General features: G+C 41.1%; 1 protein-coding gene across 5 annotated transcripts in view; it reads left to right on the plus strand.

Moving 5' to 3' along the window:
- CIB2 (calcium and integrin binding family member 2) overlaps positions 1-22,634 on the plus strand; it is a 43,958-nt gene that overhangs the window by 6,453 nt on the left and 14,871 nt on the right. For 4 of the 5 annotated variants that reach the window (XM_032699937.1, XM_032699939.1, XM_032699935.1 and 1 more), the window contains exons 2-3: positions 7,669-7,703; positions 21,453-21,564. In XM_032699937.1, the coding sequence (XP_032555828.1) occupies positions 21,475-21,564 (90 nt within the window). In that variant the 5' untranslated portion in view covers positions 7,669-7,703; positions 21,453-21,474. Of the gene's footprint in view, positions 1-3,690; positions 5,435-7,668; positions 7,704-21,452; positions 21,565-22,634 lie in introns of those variants that run through there. The other variant, XM_032699936.1, reaches the window with a different exon arrangement.

A 22,634-nucleotide genomic window follows, 5' to 3' on the forward strand; every position in this document is an offset into this window, starting at 1 on the left:
TGACTTCTGTAGCCCCCCACAGAGAGCTCCTGTCCCTCCACTGCATCCTGGGGGAGAGGGCAGTTGGTGTCACACAAATGTAACTGTTGGACTCAGAGTTTGCCATCTTACCTGCCTTGTTCCCATTTGGGGAATTCCTTCAGAACAGAAAAGGGGAGAATGAGGCAATGGTTCTATAATTTTTTAAATGCAGGTTTTCATGCCTTGAGCCAGCAGCTGAGTTACCAGGGCCTCTGAACACTGGACCAAAGTAAAACACTGTGTACCACGGGCCCCTCTGCAAGAGTCTGGTGTGCACATCTGCACCCCAGTGTACAGGAAGGGATTGCTTTTTAAATGGACCATTGATTCATCTTTTTTTTTTTTTTTTCCCAAAGGAGAACTAGGCAATTTCTTGTGAATTTGTGTATCTCCAAGTTAGTGCTGTACTCCTTGCAATAATACCCAGGGGTGGTACAGTGTTCATATCTCAGAAACAAAAGAATGAGCTTCATCCTTTATGTAAAATATGGTTTGGGTTTTCTTTTGCTTCCCTACAGTTCCTACTGGAAGACTGTTCAAAACCTCACTCAACTCATGGTTAGACTTTATAATTTCTTTATTTAAACATATTTCTGGACATTGCCTTATCTGGTTGTAGCTTCTGCCTTTTTTTAGTACAAATTGCTTTGAGCTCATAGCACCTAAATACTACTTTAGTAGGGAAATTTTTATAATTTTTTGAAAATTCAGTATGTTTTATGTGCTTGTTCTGGAGGAGACACTACGAGATGGAAAAGTGAGAAGTTCACGTGCTTAAAGTTTGGTAAAATCATGTATAAGTGACTTTGGCTTTAGGGAGTAAAGATGAAGCTGCAGAAAAATCACCTGCTTGAAGAGCAAGCATGCATAAATCTCAGATCATGAATATGATATTAATGAAATAAAATAGCCTTATTTGATTTATCTAAAACTGTGTGAAATGCCTGATTATACATTTTTTTACATGTAAACTGTCATATTGTAGAGCCACTTTTTAGCAGAACCTTTACATTTAAATGAAAGCTGGTCATCACAGGATGACCTCAGTGTTTTTAATGGACAAGTCTTTTGAGTGCTCTTCATTAAGACTGGTGATGGGTAACCAGTTGAAACTGTTTGTAAAAGAGACATGTAATAGAACTTTATAATATTGAACCTTTCAGCTTTCTTTTCTTTTTTTTTAATTCAAAAGAGGTAGAGGCAGATCAAAAAGACTGGAAAGCTATAAATCTCCTAACACCTTGTCACATCACCTGCTATTAAGATCCTATCACTTGTTATTAAAATAGTGTTCTAGTTGGCAGATCTTTAAATTTTCATAAGATTAGTGAAATGTTTTGGAAGTGAGGTTTTTGCTGGCACTGGTTTCCTCATAGAGATTCACCTCATTTAAAAACCTGGCCCTGCAAGAAAATGAATTCTACTGGGCATTTCTGATTCTTATGCCCTTAGAGTACTTGGCTGCTCTGGGTTTCTGGTTGTGTTTTTTTGGGGGGGTTTTGGTTGTTAATGTTGGGGAGGTGGTTGTTTTGGTGTTTGTTGTTTTTTTTTTTTGGTTTGGTTTGGTTTGGTTTTTTTGTTTTGCTGTTGTTTTTTTTTAATACACAAAATGCAAAATCTAACCAGGGTCTGGTTAGGGAAAAGGTTAAGTATTGATAGGCAAGAAAGATGCATTTCATTGCAATAAAAGAACATTTTAAAAACATTTTAAAAGCTGCCTACAGATTCTGGAGGTCAAGTCCCTTTGAGAAAAGAAAATGATGGGGGATTTTAGGGCTTTTTGAGTGATGCTGTGTAAAGGTGCTTGAAGCAGTAGAAGATACAGGTGTGCAATAAAGCAACATCAGGGGCACTTTTTTTGCCTTGGTGCAGTGCATTCCTCACTGAGAAACAGCTACACTGAGTAGGAAAGGCAGAGAAACTGTGGATGAACTCCTGCACTGCTCAGTCAACCTCATTCCCTGTTCTGGGGTTACTTCAGTAACTGAGCTGAATTTGATACAAATTTGTTTCTTCCTTTTTTTTTTTTGTTCTAACAGAACCTGGATAGTATAGGGCATATTGCTGGTTTTACTGCAAGCCATTTATGCCTTGTTCATTAATGGTATTATTTACTCTGCATAATTTAATCCAGCCTCAAAACAGACTTATGTACCCTGGCAGTCTTCAAGGCAATATTGCAATAAAATATAGTACTATGAAATAATTACTTGCTCCTTTTACACAAAAACTTGTCTATTACAGAGCTAACTTTTATCAAAATTGAAGTCAAAGTGGAATTCAACTACATTTCCTGGGAATTATGCAAAACCAGATGAAACAAGTTACGTTATGATCTGTCAAGAAATGCCATGTGTAAAGTGAAAGTAGGTCATCGAGCTATCTTTTGATTTAAAAGCCATGCTTGATTTGATCAGGGTCTTGGAAAATTCATCACAGGTTCTCCAAGATCTTGAGTAAAAAGTATTTTCCATTTGATGCAGCATTGCTGTTCCTGTGCAAATGTAAGCAGCATAATAATGGCACAAGGTTTTTGTGAGGTTATCCTTTAGTCAGATTCTGGTTTCATGTTACCATTTGGTGCTTATATAGATTGAGCAAAATTACATTTGTTGGCAGTTGCTTCTTCCCAGTCCTGGCCAGTGTCTGACTGTTTTTACTCCCATGTTGCACTATGAATATATAAATTGGTTCTTAAAGCTGCAGCTTTTCCCTCCTGAAAGTCAGGGGGTGTTTTGGTTGTTTTGGCTGTGGTTGTAAAATAAGTATGATGACAAGTAAAGATGAGCTGTGTGTCAAATCTCCATCGATGTTCCAATGCAAACAGCATTTTTAACTCACTGATTCTGTTAACTCTTCATACACTCACAGGGATGAAAATACATAAATATCTTGCTGACTAAGTCTTGCCCAACTCCATACCAGTCTTAGCTGTATGGCAGGTAGAACAGAAATGCTGCATTTGTAAAACATTACCAGAGTGAGGTTAATGATGGGTCTCATCTGGAAGTTCATTTGCTTCTCTCCAGTACCAGATTTTTGGATTGCTTCATGAGATGATGTTCTAATGGTGTTTTGATCAAATGATCTTACACACGTTGTGTGCTTTGGCACAGAACAGAACACCACTGGTGATTTTAAAAACTAAGCCTCTGAAATAATTTGCTTGAAATATTACCTTTTAAAATGCTGCAGCATTCACTACTTAGCATTTCTTAAGAGCTGCTCCCTCAGCTCCATGGATCTCCTCTGTCCTGTTAGCCATTGGTTTCCATTATCTGTAGTTTCCTGCCTTTTGTCTGAGGTTGTTTTTTTTTTAATTGGAGTGATTTTTTGACTGATTTATATTATTTCCTTATTTATAAAACTTTCCAGTGAAGCTGTTGCAGGATCAGAGTAAACTTGCCCTTATGAAACTATACATACAAGAGGCAGAATACATATGCATTGTCTTAGAGGAGAAATAAATTCAATGGATGTAAGAACTGTTTCACAGTAGCTCTGCACGTTTGAGCATTTCTATTTTTTCCTTCTGTTGTTCATTTCTCCAGTTTTTCCTCTGTAGAGGAGTGTCATGCATGTACCTGTGGGATCAGCTGGATTTCAGAGCTGTGCTTTGTGCTCCACAACACTTCCTTTTGAAGGGGTGAAACCCTTCCATTCACTGCACTCTGCTGCCATTCACAGCTGCCCTCAGGAGCTGGCATTCTCTCCCACAGGACAGCTGATCCTGGAGCCATTCCTCATGTTGTGCTGTGTGTGGACACTTGGCAGAAAGTTCAGTATCAGCACAGTTCTCTCTCTCTCAATGTTTTTTGTTCAAATCACTGTAGAACTCGATATAAAGCAGAACTGACCTAGGAATTTGCAGTAAAATTTTACAGACTGGTGGAAAAGGTAGTAGGCCACCTATTTCAGTCTGTTCTGTCCTAAACCTGCCTTCATCAGACATAGGAAATAAAAGAATGAAACTAACAGGGTGTGCATTCTGCTGTTGCATAAAATCATTTGGAAGAGCAGAGACTATTAACCCTTCCCTACAAGCAATGTTGCAGAAAGTCCCCATACCAATGAGCAGAGCTACCCCTGGAACCTAAATGCACCAGCCATCTGCCTCTGCTCTCTGCAAAGTATTTTGAGAAGCATTTAAGGCACCCAAATGCTGAATTTGAGTATCAAGTCCCATTAGACAAGTGAACGATCTCCTAGAAATCAATGGGAAATGTTCCGTTTGCTTGATTTTATTGTCTTTGCTAGACATAAGATGGTAAGTGGATAATTGCAGATTTGTTTAAGTGGTATTTTACCTCCAAGAAAGCAGCAGTGATCCCATGTCAGGCTTCCAATTCCCTTGATTATTTAGGGCACGAGGACAGACCGAGTGGGGCCGTTGCTCTTGGAAGAGGAGCAGGTTTGTTCTCAGGGGCTGCAATAGTGACCTGTGGAGGCAAAGCCTCTGTTCTAAACAAGCTAAAACCCCCAAGGGGCCTGCTGTTAGCAGGGCTCTGTCAGGCCACTGGATAGCACTAGAGATAAAAGCAATGATTCTCGGGATCAATTCTTGCCAGAAATGTTGAATTGATAAGAATTACGAAAACTCTGGTAATGTTTTTTTTGTTCAGTATTTAGTTTGCTCTTTTCTAGCGGGACTCCCAGTGGCTTAAGTGTCCAAACAGAACAGACAGGGTGCTTTTTGTGTTCATGATAAACTCAAATACAGCCACAAAATAGCAAATGTGTTCCATGGTAGCTTTGATCTTCCTTCCAGCCAAAGTTATCACGTGCATAAATGACAAATGCTTTCCAGGACCCACCTCACCTTTCCTTATGAGAGAGTGAATTGAACATGTTAACTATTTATTGACCATCATTATGTGTTTTCTGTATGAATGAAGTAGCCAGGAGAAAATTGGATGATTCACCTCCGTGTTTCTTTAGCCAAAAGTCTTTAATTAAATTGGAATTAAATTGCTTTAGTTCCAGCAACTATGAAATGTAATTATGTTATTTAGACCTTTGCTCCATCATGGTTTTAATCCAACTTAGGGCTGTGCTTCCAAAAAAAAAAAAAAAAAGGAAAAAAGAAGTCAGTCTTGTACCCCTTTATTGTATCAATAGATATTCGTTTCACCTTCCTCTCTGGTACCAGCACTGCCAATTCTAAGGCACTGAAAGGAAACCATCTGAGCTGGAAATGCATCCATTATTGCTGGGGTAATACAAACACGTTAGTTCCTCCCTTCAGGCTTCTCTGATGCTGTTATTCTACTCAGCCCGGTGAAGTCTGCAACGAGGAAAAGGCAGAAATGAGGAAGTGGGAGAAGCCAGAGGGATGGCTGGACTTGCCCGTCGGGAATCACTTGGAGCTGTGGCTTTTCCATTTGCCCCTTGATGCCAGCCAGGCCTCTGGATGGTAAATCATTTCCAAAGGGGTCAGAAGTACAGGCCAGTTAATTTGTGGTGCTCTGACCCTGAGCAGCTTTAAGATCCCTGCAAGTGGTCTGGGAAGCTGCTGGGAGGTTTTCTTGGCACCTCATCCCTGCCAGTTCCATGTGATTGGCAGGCGTAAGAATTGGAATGTTGCTGTCGGTAGCAGTGGTCAGGCACATGGTTGCAACTACTTTTGCTATAAAGGTTTTCAGTGTGAGTGGGTTTTAGTTTATATCAGTAAAAATTTTGCTTGATTAAAAAGTAGTGTTTGTTGTCAATGACAAGAGGCAACTCAGCTTAAAGTAAAATATGTGCACTGTCAGCAACACTGGTTTATGATCTGACCTCTTAAGTCTTCCAATAGCATTTCTGCATGATTTCTGCAAGGTAAAGGGTAACTTTTCTTTTTAATCTTTGTCTTCATTTGCATATCTCTCCCTTTCAGCTTGCTAGTTAAGTAACAGTGGCTGCTGTTTCCTCCAGCCTCTCTAATTACAGGATGATTGCTGCTGAGGGCATTGCAATTATTTGTGAGATTACACCTGCCTTTTCTTAGTAAATGAATCATCCTTAAGTGACAGTTTGACTGTTGATTGTGCTGGAATTAAGGAGGATTTAACGAGCAGGCTCAGATCTCACTTAGTGCCGTTCCAGACAATGTGCCATCAGTGTCAGCGCTCACAAGGTGCTTCCTCCTGTGCCTGGTAACAGGATTCTGCTACACAATCCATGAAGGAAGAGCTGCTGCTCCTGCCACTTTAGCTGGAGGAGAGCAGGCAAACTCAATAATTGATACCAAGCAGGGCTGATGGCACACCCGGACACCCGAGACAGGCTGTTTAAGTGCCTCAGCTGCTGCACCACTGGCTTTCCCCCTCCTTGGAAGAAGCAGGTGCTTGGCCAGAATGATTCTCAGCTTGGGAAAGAAATGCTTTTCCAATAGTTGACAGGAGAGCAGGATTAGGAGAGTCAACCTAGGTATACACACTCTTGAGTTACCAGTCTAATACTCTTATTTTGTCACTAGCTGATTTAAAAGATGATATATTCTAAATATACATGTTTACATTAAAGGGGGAAAACTCACATGGGCCTTTGAGAGAGGTGGATAATCAGGAAGAATGTTTTGGTGGTTGTTCCCTATATATACACCCTCAGGAGCTCCCTCTAAAACAAGTTACATACTCTCTGAATTTATGAATGATGGTGTCAACTGATTATCAAATATTTCCTTGCCAACAGTGTTCCTAGTTTTGGATGCAGGGCAGAATTTCCCTTAAATATGTATTAGATAAGATAGTGGAGGTTAGGGGATATTCCTGTTAATGGGATGGGACTGATTATTTATGTTTCCTCACAGCACCTGAAATTGTAACTGGTTTTGTGACTGATTTAGAAATGCATGAAATGCAAACTCTTCCACTGCTTATATGTTCTTTAGTGAAGTGTATGAATTTTCTAGGATAACATAGATGTTCAAAAAGTGAATTAAACCAGTGTAAATTCAGTTCCACCACAGAGCCATTTAGAATGCAAGTGAATGCTTGTAAGCTCTTCTTTCATGGTCAGCGGGCTCTGTGTCACATTTTAGTAAGTTATTTCAAATTCTGGGAGAGCACAGGGAGAGCTGATTAGTTTTCCTGCTGTTCAGAGCAGGGGCTGTCCATTTATCCATATTCCTGACAACAGGAGTTTGGAGCCTTTGCCAAAGTGACCACAGTGCAAAGTAATTGTTAGCAAAAGGGCTTAATAACTAATAAATAACTACATAACTTTTATTGTTAAACCAGTTGTCTCTAGTAGAGAAATACTTCAAGTTAGAAGACATTTTTCTTCATCTGTTATTTATAGTTTTCTACATCCACTTATTGAATATTTTTGGCCTATATCTCACTTTTTGGATTTAATTTTGTTTCCGATCTGGTCATTCCACACTGGAGAAGTATTTCAACAAGCTGGTTTGTTTTTTTTTCTCCTGCAGTTTCCCATTAGCAATATTTTTTTTTGTTTACTAATAGGCTTGTTCTTAGGATATTTCAGTTCTTTTACAGCATATTTTGCTTTCTGAGTCAAAAGTTCAAAAGTAGATCATACACAAATGGCATCTTTAATGTTTTTCTGTCAGATCTGAGTTTCCTCCCAAAAGGTTGAAAAAGAGTTCTTTGCAGTTGTTTTCAGTATTTCTGTAGTACAATGACACCTTTTGTTTTTTAACAGGATTGCACGTTCTTCACTCGGAAGGAAATCCTTCGGTGAGTAAATTGTATTAAACTTCTCCTTTGTGATTCTCATGGAAGGGACTAAAACCTTTTATCTGACTTGTGAGGAAACCAGATAAAGCCATTTATTTTGCATGAATGAATGAGTGTAGGATGGGACTTAAGATGCACTTATAATGTGTATTTGTTACAAGGAGACTGATGGTGATTAGCTTAAGGTCCCAGACTTTTCTGTGACTTTGCATGGAAAGGACTTGCTGCTTTTCTGCTCAATTATACCCTGAGGGCACATCCTTAAGTCAGGGCAGGTCCTGGTGTGGGCTGAAGTGTGGGAAGAACTGGTGGAGCTTAAACTGCAGAGCACTGAGAATGTTTCAGTGCCAACTTCCCCACAGAAAGTCACAAAGCTTGGGATCACTGTTTGCAATAAAAGGGCCTTGGGTTTTCTTTTGTAGTAGGGATGGATTGAGCCAAACTGAAGCTATTTCTGCCTATGTATATGCTGACTTCTTGCCATGGGTCCTTGATCTTCTGACCAGTCAGGTTAAGGATCTGGGAAAGTGTGACATAGATCCTGTCCTGTCCCTACCCATGCTGTTTTTCCCAAGGATTTTTGCCCCAGCAGAGGGGGAGAATAAATCTGGGGTATGTATCTAGACCTAGGAACTTGTAATAATTCGGGTTCTCAAATTTGAAAAGCTGCTCAAACATGAGAAACTTTGTTTTCATAAACATTGGGAACAGCTTTGAGATCAGAAGCAGACATGATCTCTGAGAGAAATGTTACTTGCCTCTGCTGTGTTGCTGTAGAGTTCAGGAACACTCGTGGTCAGTGGCTCTGTCAAGGCAAAACTAGTGGGGTGCTTTATTTTTTTGTTGGAAAAGTAGAGGTGGTATTTCAGCTAATTCCTTGCATAGCCTGTCCTCATTACTGCTGGAGAAGTGATGCTCTCACTCCTCAGCAGTGCACAACACCTGAGACCCCTGTGCAGGAGGGACATTGCAGCACCACTGCCTGGGGATGTCCTTTGGTCCAGGTCCCTCTGATGGTTGTTACAGTTTAAAATCCAGAGATTTTAATCCTGGAGAACATTTTCATGAAGGACCACGGTGTGACTGAGTCAGAACGTGTGGGCAGGGAGCGGGTGGGAGCTTGGCCCAAAGATAAGCTCAGCTTAATGCAGGCTGGCTCCTGCAGAGGTACTGCTGCTCTCAAGGAGAGCCAAGGCTTTACAAGAAGGAATTACCATGGCAGGGATGTAACTTCTTCAGCAAAGCATTCCTCAGCTCTGAACCTTGAGGAATGGCACGTAATCAACAGCTATAAACAAGTTTCGTGCTGTGTTTGTGGTATCCTGAGAAAGTCCTGCAGCTTCAATAAACAGGAATGGTCATTTTATGTTGGCGAGGCTGCAGCAATGTTAGTTCTGCTTGAGAACACTGAATTTGGCAAGAACAGAATTTGCCATCACAAATTGTTCACAGAAACAGCTGTGAGTCCAAAATAACCGAAGCTGTGTGGTTTGGATGTTGGAAGTGACTGGGTGATATTTCTATGCCATCATTAGTTCCAGCATTTGGATATGGAATAAAAGATGTCCCCGTGCAGCCACCAGATCTCAGATACATACATTATATAGCCAGGGAAAAAAACCCCACAAACCAAATAGTTTAATTTCCTGTATAAAAGAGACCTTTAGCCACCCTCTAACTCTTAAAAATCAACAGATACTTTTCTTCTGTTTAACAGGGCTGCCTTGACATCTTCTTCTTCAGAAGAAGATTTGTTTGGATTGGATAAACTGAAAAAATTGCTTTATTTTTCTCAAATTTTATTTAAACTCAAATTTGTTAAAGCTTTATAAACAGTCAATTACTTGTATTTGTACTGTGTTCCTGTGAGGGGAAATGGTTATTAGTTAAGATTTTGACACGTTACAAAAGTTAAGGTTCTCTTTGTCACTTTGAATAACTAATCTGTTCTGAGAATTGTGGGTGAAGTGATTTGTAAACTGTGATACTGGGTCATCTCTTAGGAGTAATTTCTTTTTCTCCTGTGGGATGATATCTAAGGAAATATTGGAATTAACCTGAAAGAATAATTGACTTCTAGTGCAGAAAGCAAAGTGACTTACTTTGGTACATGTGCATCTAAAATACCTCTAGAGAAAAATTTGTGGACAAATCAGAAGCGTAAAACATGTGCAGTACAGGCCCCATTTAAAGCATGTGACATAAAATGTGACCATTTTTATAACAAGACTGGAATATTGGTGGGGGAGAATAGAGTCAGAACTGTAAAATGCTGATAAAAGAAAGGAAATAAGGAATCAAACATCTTCACTGAAGCTGTAATTAGGAAACTGCTCAATCTGAATGAGCAAACTTTTTATTTTTATAATCTGGAAAACATTTTCAAACTGTAACTTTGAACCATCATGTGCAACTGAGAAAATATGGAAAATAGACTTTGGAAAATACACCGCAGATTTCAAGAACAGATATTCTAAAGCAATGAAATTTGAAGATGTCATTGCATGGCAGGCAAACAGGGATTTACAGTATTGCAAAATCTGGCTGTAGAATGAAGAGTCAGCAAGTTTTGTTCTCTTTTTCTGGGCTGCAGTGGGTAAAAAATACTTGTAGAGAATGAGTTTGCAATGTGCAGCTTGGACAAGCAGATAAAAACTAGCAGAAATGAAGAGGTGTTCCTGCATGGAATTGTCACAAAACATTCCCATGCATTCTGCAGTTTTCCTTGACACGTGAGACTGAGGTAAAACTTAGGCTGAAGTTTGATACCAGGACACTGGAGACAGTAAAAACAAATTATCTGGATTTGCAAACATTCTTTTAAGTAGCATTATTTTGGGGGTGGTTTTTAGTGTATGCCATATCCAAAACCTGAGGCTGTACTGCACACAGGACCTGGGGCAATGGTAAGAACAGGTCCCAGTTTATTCCAATAAGAGCACTCTGTCCTGCAGGACATCTGAGTGGAAACTGAGCTTTATTTCTGCTCTCATTTAGGCAGATTGCACAGCACTACAAACTCCACAGTGCCAGGCAGAACACTCCATGTATCTCTTTAATAACTGTGTGGGTTGGAGCTACATTTGCAGGCAGATGATGTGCAATCCTTTTACCCTTCATGGCAAGCATGACAGAGTCGAGGGGTCACTGTAATTCCTTGGGTTTGGTGATAAAGGAAGCAGCATTGAACTGGGAGAGAGATTCTCCTGCTTTTCCAGAACAAGTGGATGCTTTTCCATATGAGCAGGTTTGATGTGGGACAATGGGTGGGATGGAGACTGAGGAATTGGAAGCTTCTCCTCACTTTCTTACTCTCTCACTGGTCTGTGTGAGCACCTTTGACAAGTTACCACTGTAATTTGCCTGTGTTACCCACACTGAATATTTTCATGCCTTTTTAAGTATGAGGATAATATTTCCCTTGTCTTGTCAGTTTAGATTGAATACAAATTACTGTCTAAGGAATAAAGTAGAATCAAGAGGTGTCTCTACATGTCTGAGGAGAAGTTTTACCAAATAGGTATAAAATGGGTTATGATCCCCTAGTTAATTAGCACTTACTGATTTAGCATGTCCCTGTCTCAGTGAAGAGGAAGCTAATTACTGCTGGGAATTTGCTTATGCACTGCAGAACATTCCCAGGTGTGGTATTAAGAAGAGCAGGACGAGTTCTGTTTAGGCTGAACTGAATTTCTTGTGCAGCTGCCGAGTTCAGTGAGATGATCCAGCAAGGAGTAACCTCAGCAAAACAACAACAAAAAAAGCCCTGTCTGGCTCCCCACCCATTTGCATGACTGTTAGTGAGGAAGAGGTACAGTTGTGTAGGTGGGGATGAGGGGATTAACGTGGCAGCTTCAATTTAGATTGATTTAAACTGATGTAAACCAGCACGAGGTTGCAATTAGGTGAAATGGGCTAAGTGTTTTTATCTGTCCCTACAGGGAAAGTAGCCCCATCAAAAACTCAAACAACAGTAAATCTATTTTCTGCTGGTTTAATAAGCTGAATCAGCTCTCTGAGGGATCAGATGGGTGCCAAAGCTGGCACAAGAGCCAGAGTGAGCAAATGCAACTGAAAATGAGGAGAGGAGAGCCAGGCTTAAGAAATCCCTCCCAGTGAGGTGATGGATTGACTCACACACTGACTTCAGGGTGCAAGACTATGGTGTCAGCATCAACTGAAGTGAACAAAAATACAGGCTATGGTCAGAGGGGTTGAGGACACAATCTTCTGATTGGTAACCCGAGTGCAGATAATTTGCAAATTATTAAAGAATAATAGAACTTATGAATTTTAAGTGAAGAAGGAATTAACACAGAATAGGAAAGAATGGATCTAGGCAAAGAATAAAATTAGACTGTGCCTGGTGAAAGAGAAGGCTAGAAGCCATAGCTCTCTCTTAGTGTTTATCACCAGAAAACCTGTCAGGACACAACTGTGCTGTATGGAAGGATGCAGAGCACACTGGTAGACAATCAGTTCATAAGCGCCCAGAATACAACACATGCTCTGAGACAGCCACTGTGGATTTGTTAAAAGCAAATCTTCCTTTGAGTGGCTGCTCTTGTAAGTCAGAGAAAAGAATCAGGTGCAACATATCTTTATTTTGGTAAGGGGTTCTACATATTGCACTTGTGTGAGTGCACACACCTCTTGGGTACTGCTGAACACAGAAAATTGGTGAGAGTGGTAAGAGCTGCAGACACTGTGAAGATCAAGATTAGCATTTTCAGCTGTGTACAATATATTAGAGAAATTATTAGATTCAAAGTGAGCAAAAGGAAATCCACACACTCAACTGAGAAAAAATTGCAAGTGCGGAATGGAACAAAAAAAACACCAAACGGGGCAGGGAGTTGGTGACCCAAGCAAAGTGAGCATAATTTTAACAAACACACATACAGCCCCCCTCCAGTGCTCTTGCAAAAAAGGGAAATGTATTGCTATGGTGCATTGGCCTCAGCATTGTTTATAGAATGTGAGAATTCCACTCCAGTCAGCAGCGTTGGGACCTCAGGAGGAACAGACTGCCCAGTTTTGGGCATCACCAGTCAAAAAAGATTTGTTGTAGTGGAAAACGTCCCACAGAGAGAAACATGGATAAGAAGTAAATATGACACGTGAAGGAAGGCTGGAAAAACACTTTATTCATAGCAATGAATCTCTTCATGTAACGTGCCTCTCTTGTGATTGTAAATGGGAACAAATGGTTGAGTTGTCTCTTAAAAGGCAGTATTTGTGTTCCTCAGTTCTGTAAATCTGATTTTCCAGCAGACAAGCTTTTACTCCAGTAATAATGGTTATGTCCTGGCCAGCCCATCTGTTTCTGCTTCTCCCTGTAGACAAGCACGATTTGGCAAATACCCAAGCAGTGAAATGCAGGTGTTCTGGGGTGTCTGTCCCAGCCAGAAAGCACAAAACTTGTAAATTAAACTTGTATCACTTGAGGCCGACTGAACTGAGCTGGACAACTGCCAGGGGAGCATGGCACTGACTGACTGAGCTGGGCACCATCCGGAAAGTCAGCAAACCTTTGAACCTCTCTGTAGAAGAAAATTAATTCATTAATCTGTTTCATTCTCTTCCCTGCCTGTTTCTTGGCATGTTTTTGATGGGCGAAAGGTGAGGTGCAGAAGAACCCTTTGAGCCAATCCAGTTATAATGCTGGATTTTAAATCTGAAGCCTGCCTGAGGGTTAAGGAGTGAATTCCTTCAATAGCTAGAAAATTTTCCTTTTAAGGGAGCAAATGCAGCAAACTGCTTGAGGTGCAGCTCCCTGTGGAGCAAGTTGCTGTGCAGATGGAGGGAGGGGTTAGGACACAGCTCCTGGTTTTCTTCTTAAAAATTTGGGGTTCAGATGCAGAAAGGGGAAATTCCCATATTGCCAGCTTTAGGGAGAAAAAAACTGCTGACCAAAAGAATATAGTTTGAGGGAACTCTGTACTCTTGGAAATGTTCCCGAGTTTTAGGCAAGAAGCTACAAACTGGAAGGACACATATCCTGAATCTGCTATTGATCTGTCAGAACATAAGGGAGCACTTTTTTCTTTTTATTTTTTTTCCTTCTTCCTGTGAGAGTGACCAAGCCTGGAACAGGCTGCCCAGAGAGGTTGTGGAATCTCCATCCTTGGAGATACTCAAAAGCCATCTGGATGTGGTCCTGGGCAGCCTGCTGCAGGTGCTCCTGCTTGGCAGGGGTTTGGACCAGAGGATCTCCAGAACTTCCTCACAACCTCAATCATTCTGTGATTTTTGAATCACCAGCAGAAAAGAGCCTGTGAGCAGGGTTTTGAGTGGTGCTTCAAGGACAGAAAAACATGATTGATCTGCTTTTATCTATACTCACTGTGCATCATGTAGTTCTGGGAACAGCAGAGTACGTGTATTGAAAGTCAAAGCCTTCCTGAGTATGACGAGATCTTTTAGAATAAATATATTATTATAAATTGTATGCCCAAAACATTTCTCATAATTGCTTTTTAATTTTACTGCAGATGATTTGAGAGGATATTTATCTAGTATTCTCTTGAATTAATTTGTGCTGCTTCGCTTTGTATTGCAGAGATGAATAAACACTAGCCATGTTAACTAAAATCCAGCAGAAAGCTCACCTATCCACCTTTTCTCATCCTATTATGCTGCCTTTCTGTAAATCTGATTTCTGTGTCCAGTTATTGTATTTTATCGATATAATGAAAATAACTGAAACTGGAAAGCATAAAAGGGACAAGGCATATCAGTCACAGAATTCCTTCACCTTTCAACTCTTCCTGCTTGTGTTTCTCACTGTTCTTTGTTCTTTATGTATTCATCAAAGTGTGGCAATTTAGTGAGCTGTGGTTTCAGTTTCTATCTGAAATTCCTGGTTGGTACCTTCAGATGTGGCATCAAGTTTCCTGTCGTTTTGGTTTCAGCATCACATGGTAGACCCCTGTCTCTGATAGCCTGTTCTAACCTCTTGCAGTCCTTGGAGGCAATAATTCCCTGAGGAATTGGTGCAGCACAGAGGTTTATGCCTCACTTACCATGTGCAACATTTAACTGTTGTTGCAAAACCAGTTTGTGCAAGTATGGCATAAATCTGAGACCCTGACAGTATTTTCCTTATCAGTTGCTGACAGCCTCAAAGGCCCCTCCTTCCTCTGTTTCTCAGCCCTTGATTGAAGAATCTCCTTTCTCTCTGAGCAGCTTTTTCTCCCCGTGTGCCCATGTGTGTTAAAGCACTGTAGGACAAGAGGATGTGTGCAGCTCACCACTGGGCACCAGTGCAGGGCCACAGCCTCTGCAGGGGATTGTAAATCAGCTCCCAGCAGTGCATTCCCCCTGCAGTCTGTGCAATCCCAGCTCAGATGCTGCTGCTTCTTCTCCTTCCAGCCATCTCAGTCTCCAGGGGCTCAGAAGGGCTGACAGTTCAGACCTCAATGTTTCCAGGGCTTTGGGATTTTGTCAGTGCTCCTGCCGGTCTCTGGAGTGGTGAATTCTTCCCTGTGTATTACAGGAAATCCTGCTCCAGCTGTTCTGTTCAGCTCTGGCATCTGGACAGGAGCCTAGAGCTTTGGTTGTGGTGAATAACCAAAAGTGCAGCTGAACAGCAGCTGAGCACTTCTGTGGCCCTGCTGCTGGCACAGGTCCTCCCATCCTGCCCATGCAGTCTCTGCTCAGCTCATGCACAGCTCCTGTGAGCTCCTGGAGGGACTGTCCACAGCACTCCCTGCCCTCTTTCATTGCTACACTTGGGCCATTTTACTATTTCTTTTCTGTGAGCATGCAGAGCAATCTAGAGTTTACTCTTCGAGATGGTCTTGATTGTAATGGTAAAGTCTTTGAATGCATTCCTGTTATTTAGGAATAAATAGGATGTATGTTGCTGAATAAAAATGTTTTACCCTTAGAGCATAAATCAAGGGATTGTTGCTATGAAGGCAGGACCAGAACTGGGGGAGATGTTTGTTCCTTTCTAAAGGCCACTTTAAAACCTCTATTTATTTCTAATCAAGGAGCCATTACAAGCTTTTATCTTTTGTTTTTAGCTCTCCTTCAGTGCAGAGTTCCTATTACAAAGGCAGCCCAGCGAGCTGTAATGTATTGTCCCTACATTTAATGGTGGAAATGTGTGGATACCAAGCCAAGGAAGAGCTGCTCTGTGTTGTAACCCACCCACTGGTGACCTTGGGTGCAGTCTGACTTCCCCTCAGAGCTGAATGGCAAATTAAAATTGCCATTACATGCAGGGTGTAAGCAGAGAAGTCTTTTTTCAGGTCTCCTCAGATGTAGCTGGAGGCTCTGCTGTGAGTTTGGAGGCATCGAGCTGTGTCCAACAAATACCCACAAAGTGTCACCCCTGCTGACTCCAGGGTGCTACACCCTGGAGAAGTGGGGACATGCTCTGCTCCAGCTTCTTTGCCACGTAAAATACCCCAAGTGGCAGAAGGAAAGGTGGCATCGACCAGAAGGAGGCTGTGGGGGCAATACTGTGTTGTGCATTTTTTGTCCTGAACACAGCTTGTTTTGTTTTCACTGGTTGATGGGCAGCTGAGTTGATTTTCAATCTGCTGCTGTCTGCAGGGGTAAGTCTTGTTCTGCCCTTACTTAATTGATTAATTTAATAGAAAAATTAGCCCCTCCCATTTTCTTGCACTGCTGTTGCAACTGCTTCAGTTACCTCGAGGAGCTGAGTGTGAAAACTTCTGTGTTTTCAAACACATCAGTTCCCTGAACCTCACTGCAGATTGTTAAGTGTTAGTGCTTATGCAAGGGACCTGAGTGGGTGGGGGGCTTCAAGTTTTCTCCAAGGGCAGATCAGCAGTCTGGGTTTAGACTGAATTAAAGTGATACAGAATCACAGCCCTAATCCTTGAGCGTGGTACATGAAGCTTAAATATATACCAGTACCTGTGGGGACAGAGCATCATCAGTAAATTAAATTTTCCATTAAATTTATTACTATTTTCCCTCCCAATCTCCTCTGTGGCAGGGAAGACACTGCCAATTTTTCCTCTCCTTCTTCCATGCAGAGTAAATGAGGCATCCTGGTGACAAAGAGAGCACATCCAGGAAGGGGAAATGCTTCTGCATGCATCCAGAAGAATCTTCTAGAGCAAATATAACTGCAGGAGTGTAATGGTCACTACTGCAAAGGCTGATGGTTGCAGCTCTTGGGCATAAATGATGGTCAGTGTATGGTAATGGCAGCCTTTCCAGATCTGTGTGTTCAGACAGCACTGCAAAACCTGACATTGCTTCCCTGACAGACCCAAAGGTTTCTGAGTGTAGGACAGGCAGCTAAAGCAGCTTTGGGTTATTTTCAGATGTGATTCCTGTGAGGAGCACGCTGAGTAACAGCACAGAAAGCCCTTCCTCTCTAGGTCACAACTGCTCTGATGGGCTCGGGTCACCTGGGAGCCTTCTGCTTCTACAGGAACAGGAGAAATATCAGAGCCTTTCTGAGAGGTTTGTTTCTTTTCTGTTTGCAGTTAGTAATTAATGGTATTGAGGGATGTGTCAGAACAGTCAGGAATCACAGCAGCATTTGGGAAATGATCACTGGGTCTGACTCACAGGATTTGTCGTGGTGCACAACACCACAAGCTGTACTGATGTACTGCACAAAGGCACGAGGATTATGGGTGTAAATAACCCTGATGTCTACTGAGCTTTACACTCTCTTACAGAACAGTTGGTCAGAAATGCACTGTTTGCCAAAAACTAGGTACTCACCTGGTGTAACAGAAGTTATTCAAGGAAACGGGAGTGTTGTGGAACTCCTGCAAAAGGGACTGTGTTCCCAGTGATAGTGGCTTTCTTGGGATCCTGTTAAGGGGCTGAGTTATTTTTTCTGTTATTTTTTCAACCTGTTTTCTGCAAAATCCAGCATTTGATACACTGGAAATCCAGTTTGACATAAAAGAGTTCATTGTGTCCCTGAAGAGCCTTCCAGCATAAAGACCTTCCAGTGGGAGAAGGTGTTACTGGTTTTTGTTGTTCAGTTGGTCAGGGGTTTTTTGTTTGCTTTTATGTTTTGTTATAAAGGACAATGGAGCAAGTGCAACACACTGTATGTTGGGGCTGCAACTGAAGCTGGAGAAATCTTCTGGCCCTTTTCACTGTGGTATCAGCTGCTCCTGCCATGTGATAAGGCTGTTACAAATAAGAGTTGCAGGATCCTTGCAGCCAAAAGCATGGGGAAGACTATTTTATTGCTGTAATTTAGTTTGCAGGAGTCAGATCACAGCCACTTCTACAGACTCCTTTGGATGCTTTAGTGTGAAATGCACTCAGGTGGAAAGCTCTTATACCTACAGATCTTTGACGTGGGGAATTAATGGAAGAGTTAGTTGGGAGGAAAACAGGATGTCAGAGCTGCCCTCAAATCTGCTGCTGATTACTGGCACATTTCTGTGTCCAGCAGCTGCCTGCCAGCTCATTCTAGCAGAGTCTAGTCTAGAACTGAAAAACCACATCCTTCTTTAAGCTACTGAAGGGATGGATGAACTGCAGTCTAAACAGGTGGTTGTAATTTCTGTGGACAAGATGGTGAATTCTGTCAGCAAGAAATGACAGGTTTGCTTTGCACTGATATTGCCTGTTATAGAGAGACAGACCTTTGTCCTGGGAAAAGGAATGGCAGTGAGCAGCTGGGCAGAGCTGTGCCCGTCCCCTCTCTTTGATCTCTCTCCATTTAAGTCTCTGCCATGGAAATAAGGTTGTTGCTTCACAGCAAATGGCACCTGGGGCCCAGCATCACGACCCTTCAAGTGCCTTGCAGGGCTGGTTTTTTAGGTTAGAATGAAGTCACCTGCTCTGTAGGTATTGTTTCAAAATTTCTTATTTAATTGGATGAGCATCATAAGAAGCTTTTTCTGTCAAAATAATTCTGAGTTCCAGATCACCGTGAGCCACAGTGGTGACAATGAAGTGCTTTTCTATGTACCTGTAATAAATACCTCTTATTTGTCACCTTAGTATCGAGTCTCTGTTGTAGCACTGTTATTCCCAGTACTAAAGTAACTTTAAATTCATATTGTTATGGCTGTTTCTTATATTACTGTTAACAGGTGTTTATTTTTGTGATATGCTTGTATTTCAGTAACACTTGCCACATTTTTAGATTTGTCTTATGTTTATTGCAAGTAGAAAGGGAACCACCTTTTTTTTTTTTTTTTACAAACATGAGGTTTAAGAGTTATTATTGACAACTGTAGAAATTCCATACCTTGCCTTTCAGATTAATGTAACAAACTTAGTAAAATAAAAATAAAAAAAATAAAGACCACTTTATTCCAGTCCCTTCCCTCTTTTCCAAAAGAGAACTCCTTGAAGATGCCTAGCTTGGTGTTTGGACTCACAGTCCTGTTGGAGGACACAGAGCAAAGACAAACAAGTCTAATACTGGAGGAAGCAGAGAAGCAAATCTTGGCAGTTACAATAAGCAGGGATTGTCAGCTCCTGTGTTTTGAATGTTGCCCACAGTGGTTGAGTCGTGCCAGTGATGAGTACTTTATTTTCTTGAAGACTAGAACCCCATTTCAGTATTCTAGCTTTTTAAAAATAAGACAATCCTTCGATGGATATTTGATTGGAAAGGTTTGCTTTCTTTTAAGTTCTTTTAAGCTGGTTTTTCTGGTGTGTTTAGAGGCATCCTTGTAGCTGCTGTTTGCAAGGGAGAAATCAGCTGCTGGAGAGGGAAATGGCTGTTGCATCTTGAATTACCCAGTATTTATGAAATGTCAGGGTGAGCTGTGGTGAGCAGCTGAAATGTGCTTGGATCAGTGCATATCTAATTTCCAGTGGGGCACAAAATATTGCTGTGCAGTGGGAAAGGATCCATTCCCTGAGATCCAGAGAAAACATGTTCCTGTACTTCATTTCGTGTGTTCTTTGTGGCACGTCATAATCATGAGAAGAGAGATTTATTTTCTTCTAGTTTTTGAAATGAATTACCCTCATGGACCTGAAATGGCTCAGTTGATGTGGGGCTGACTGAGGGGCTGACTGCAGCTAAAGCTGGAAAGATGGGGGGTTGGGGAGGAATCACTTTGTGTGTTACTGGTTTGTTTATGTTCTGCTCTTTAAAACATGATCATCTCTACTTGTAATTGTTGGTACACCAAGTAAGCAGGCAGGAATTTTTGCTAAAAGTAAAATAAGTCACAAAATACAGCTTTTTAATATATACAGGAAAAACGTGGCCTAATGAGAGGCCAGAATACTCTGTGTTAGTACATAAGATGTGACAAAGTGACCACTTTCTGCCCTGAGCAGTTAATGAATTAGGTGTCAGACTGAACTTCCACGTATGATAAGAATTACATTTTAAAGTACCTGATGTTTTCTGTGAACAGCAACTTCCTGATCATCATTTCTCTCCTTTTCCCATGTATGGCACTGGATAGAGGACTGACAGATTGGTGAATAGATTGACTGATCTTTGAGCACTGGAATAGATGTGTTCCCTCTCCAATCTTTTTGCTCTGTTATTTGTCAGAATCTTGCATTCTAGATACTTGTCCACTAGAATTAAATATTACTGGAATCAGTAAAATTAGAAAATCAGCAGAATTAAATCCAACACATGAATTGCTTCTACACAGGTAATGTTTTACTTCCCAGGCAATTTCTGTCTGTAGTTTGTTTGAGAGCACAAAATTTGACATCCATTGGTGAGTTTGAATAGGATACCCATTGTGCTTGAAGTGTTCCTATTCCTAGTTTGAGTGAGCATCCCAGTGACAGTAAATATGCTAAGATAGTTTGAAAATTTACATCCTGCTTAAGTTGAGGTTTTCTTTACATAGGGCTGTTTTCTCTTGCCTTTTGGGCTGTGCTTTTGCACTCATTCACTGGAATATTTGGACACAGCAAATAAAGGGTGGGATTAACACTTGTTAACTTAGTTCAATTAGTAATTTGAAGTAATGCTGTAGAAACATTTGTGCGGTCTTTGCCCAGTTTGTGCATAAGACTGAGAGAGTTTTATAATTTACTGGTAGTCAGCTTCTAAATATTTAGAAACAGTGGTATTTCATGACCTTTGACTGTTGCTTTCCCAGCACTCTTACAAAAACTAAACTGGATTCTATTAGCATGGCAAGCAACCTCCAGAGAGCAAAACTAGGTTTGTGAATGTTAGACTTGCATCTCTCTGTAAAAACATTTGTTTATTGCCTTTAAAATATCCTGGTTTATGAATAAGCTGTGCCAAGAGTGACACAAAACTATGTGAGACAGTGAAGTGGAAATGCTCAGTGTGCTGGTGTCAGCCAGCACTGGAGCTGTACAAGTAAATCTGTGGTGTCAGTGAGGCACAGAGAGGAAAGGGGCTGTTTTAATTCAGAAGTGAGCTCTCCCAAGGAATCTTTTGTCTGTAGCATCGTAGTTGGATATTGTTTGGCTTTGAAATTCTTTGAGCTGTTAAACAACACCTTCTTGCTTACTGCAGCTCAGTCTATACTGAGCTGTGATCCTGGGATACACTCCCAGTGTCAGTGCCTGGGTTCAGGCCCACAGCTCTGCAGTGCCTGAATGTCCCCTGAATGCAGGTCCCGTGGCCCCGAGGGTGTTGGGAGCAGTTCTGCTGGATGCTGCATCAGAGCCCTCCATTTGCAAACAGATGGGGAATTTAGCGGGCTCAGACTTGTGCACTAAGAGTAACCATTAGAGCTGCAAGACAGATTTGTGTCTGATGACTTGCATGGATGGAATTGTTTCTTTAAAATTGGTTATTGGCTCTTTGTTTCTGCTTGTTTCCAGGTTGCACGGCCGGTACCATGAAATGGCACCAAACGTTGTGCCCATGGACTACACAAAGGACCCAGATGTCAAACTACCTATGCAGCTCATAATAAACATGCCTGAGCTAAAGGTATCACTTCTGACTGCTTACAAACTGTGTCTGGACTTTGTAGCTCGTCTGCCAAGTGAGTTTGATATCCTGAAGCAATGTGGCGTGCTGGGCTCTTCCCCTTCCTGTCCCTGTTCAAGGGCAAAACCAGCCCCAGAAACTGGAAAATGTTTAGGTGGATGTCTTGCTTGCAGAGCTAGTTGGGATAGATGTTAATAGGAAATGAATAGGAATTAAAATCAAATTTAGTAATTTTCCCCCTTTGTGTGTATCGGTGCCAGAGAAGCCCGTGGGATTTCTGTGGGAAGAGCTGGTTGGAAATCAGAAGTTCTTATCTCAGTGTGCTGATTGGAGATTTGCAAGAGGTGTGCAGAACATTGCTAAGAAAAAGGAAAGGTTTTCCCCTTTTTTTCATCTGCCTGAGCACAATTGGGAGTTTTCCTTTTTCATGGAGACATTACATGGTAGTTGGTGGAGAGACAGTCCATGAGAGAAGCAGTGGGCATAAAGCAAACAGTGAAAAGAAAATTTGGGGCACTATTTGTTTTTATTCTTGCATCAGTTCAATCATTTAATATGGTTTTAACAGGACAAGTATGGATTTTCAGCATTTATTTTTTCAACAGTTCATTGAATTATGTTGTGTTTGGTCTCATGCTCTGTTTTTTAATGTATGCTAATTAGTTGATGTCTTTAAATTACTATAATGTGGAAACAACTATTTATTCAATCTGATAATTGCATGAAACATTTCTAAGCTTTTTAAGAACAATGCCCTAAAAACCTTGTAATTGGTGGCCTTCCACTTGATTTTAATGATTTAGAAATTCTTCATTAATACTGTACTTTTTTTCCCAAATATCTGGTACTTTACAAGCAGAAGCAGTGCTTTAGAAATTCAGCTGGGGAGGAGGTTAAGTCAACATGAAGAGAAAAACATTTGAATTAGATTTCAAGTTGAAGTTCAAGGAACTCATTATTCCTTTAGTGCCACTCTTGCTGCATATTTGATTCTGGGAAAATACCATTTATTGAACAAGAAGCACATTTCACTCTAAGGCATGTTTGTTAAAAAGTGTTTGACCAGCATT

The sequence above is a fragment of the Chiroxiphia lanceolata genome, chromosome 12, assembly GCF_009829145.1.
Source record: "Chiroxiphia lanceolata isolate bChiLan1 chromosome 12, bChiLan1.pri, whole genome shotgun sequence".
NCBI classification, from domain to species: Eukaryota; Metazoa; Chordata; class Aves; order Passeriformes; family Pipridae; genus Chiroxiphia; species Chiroxiphia lanceolata.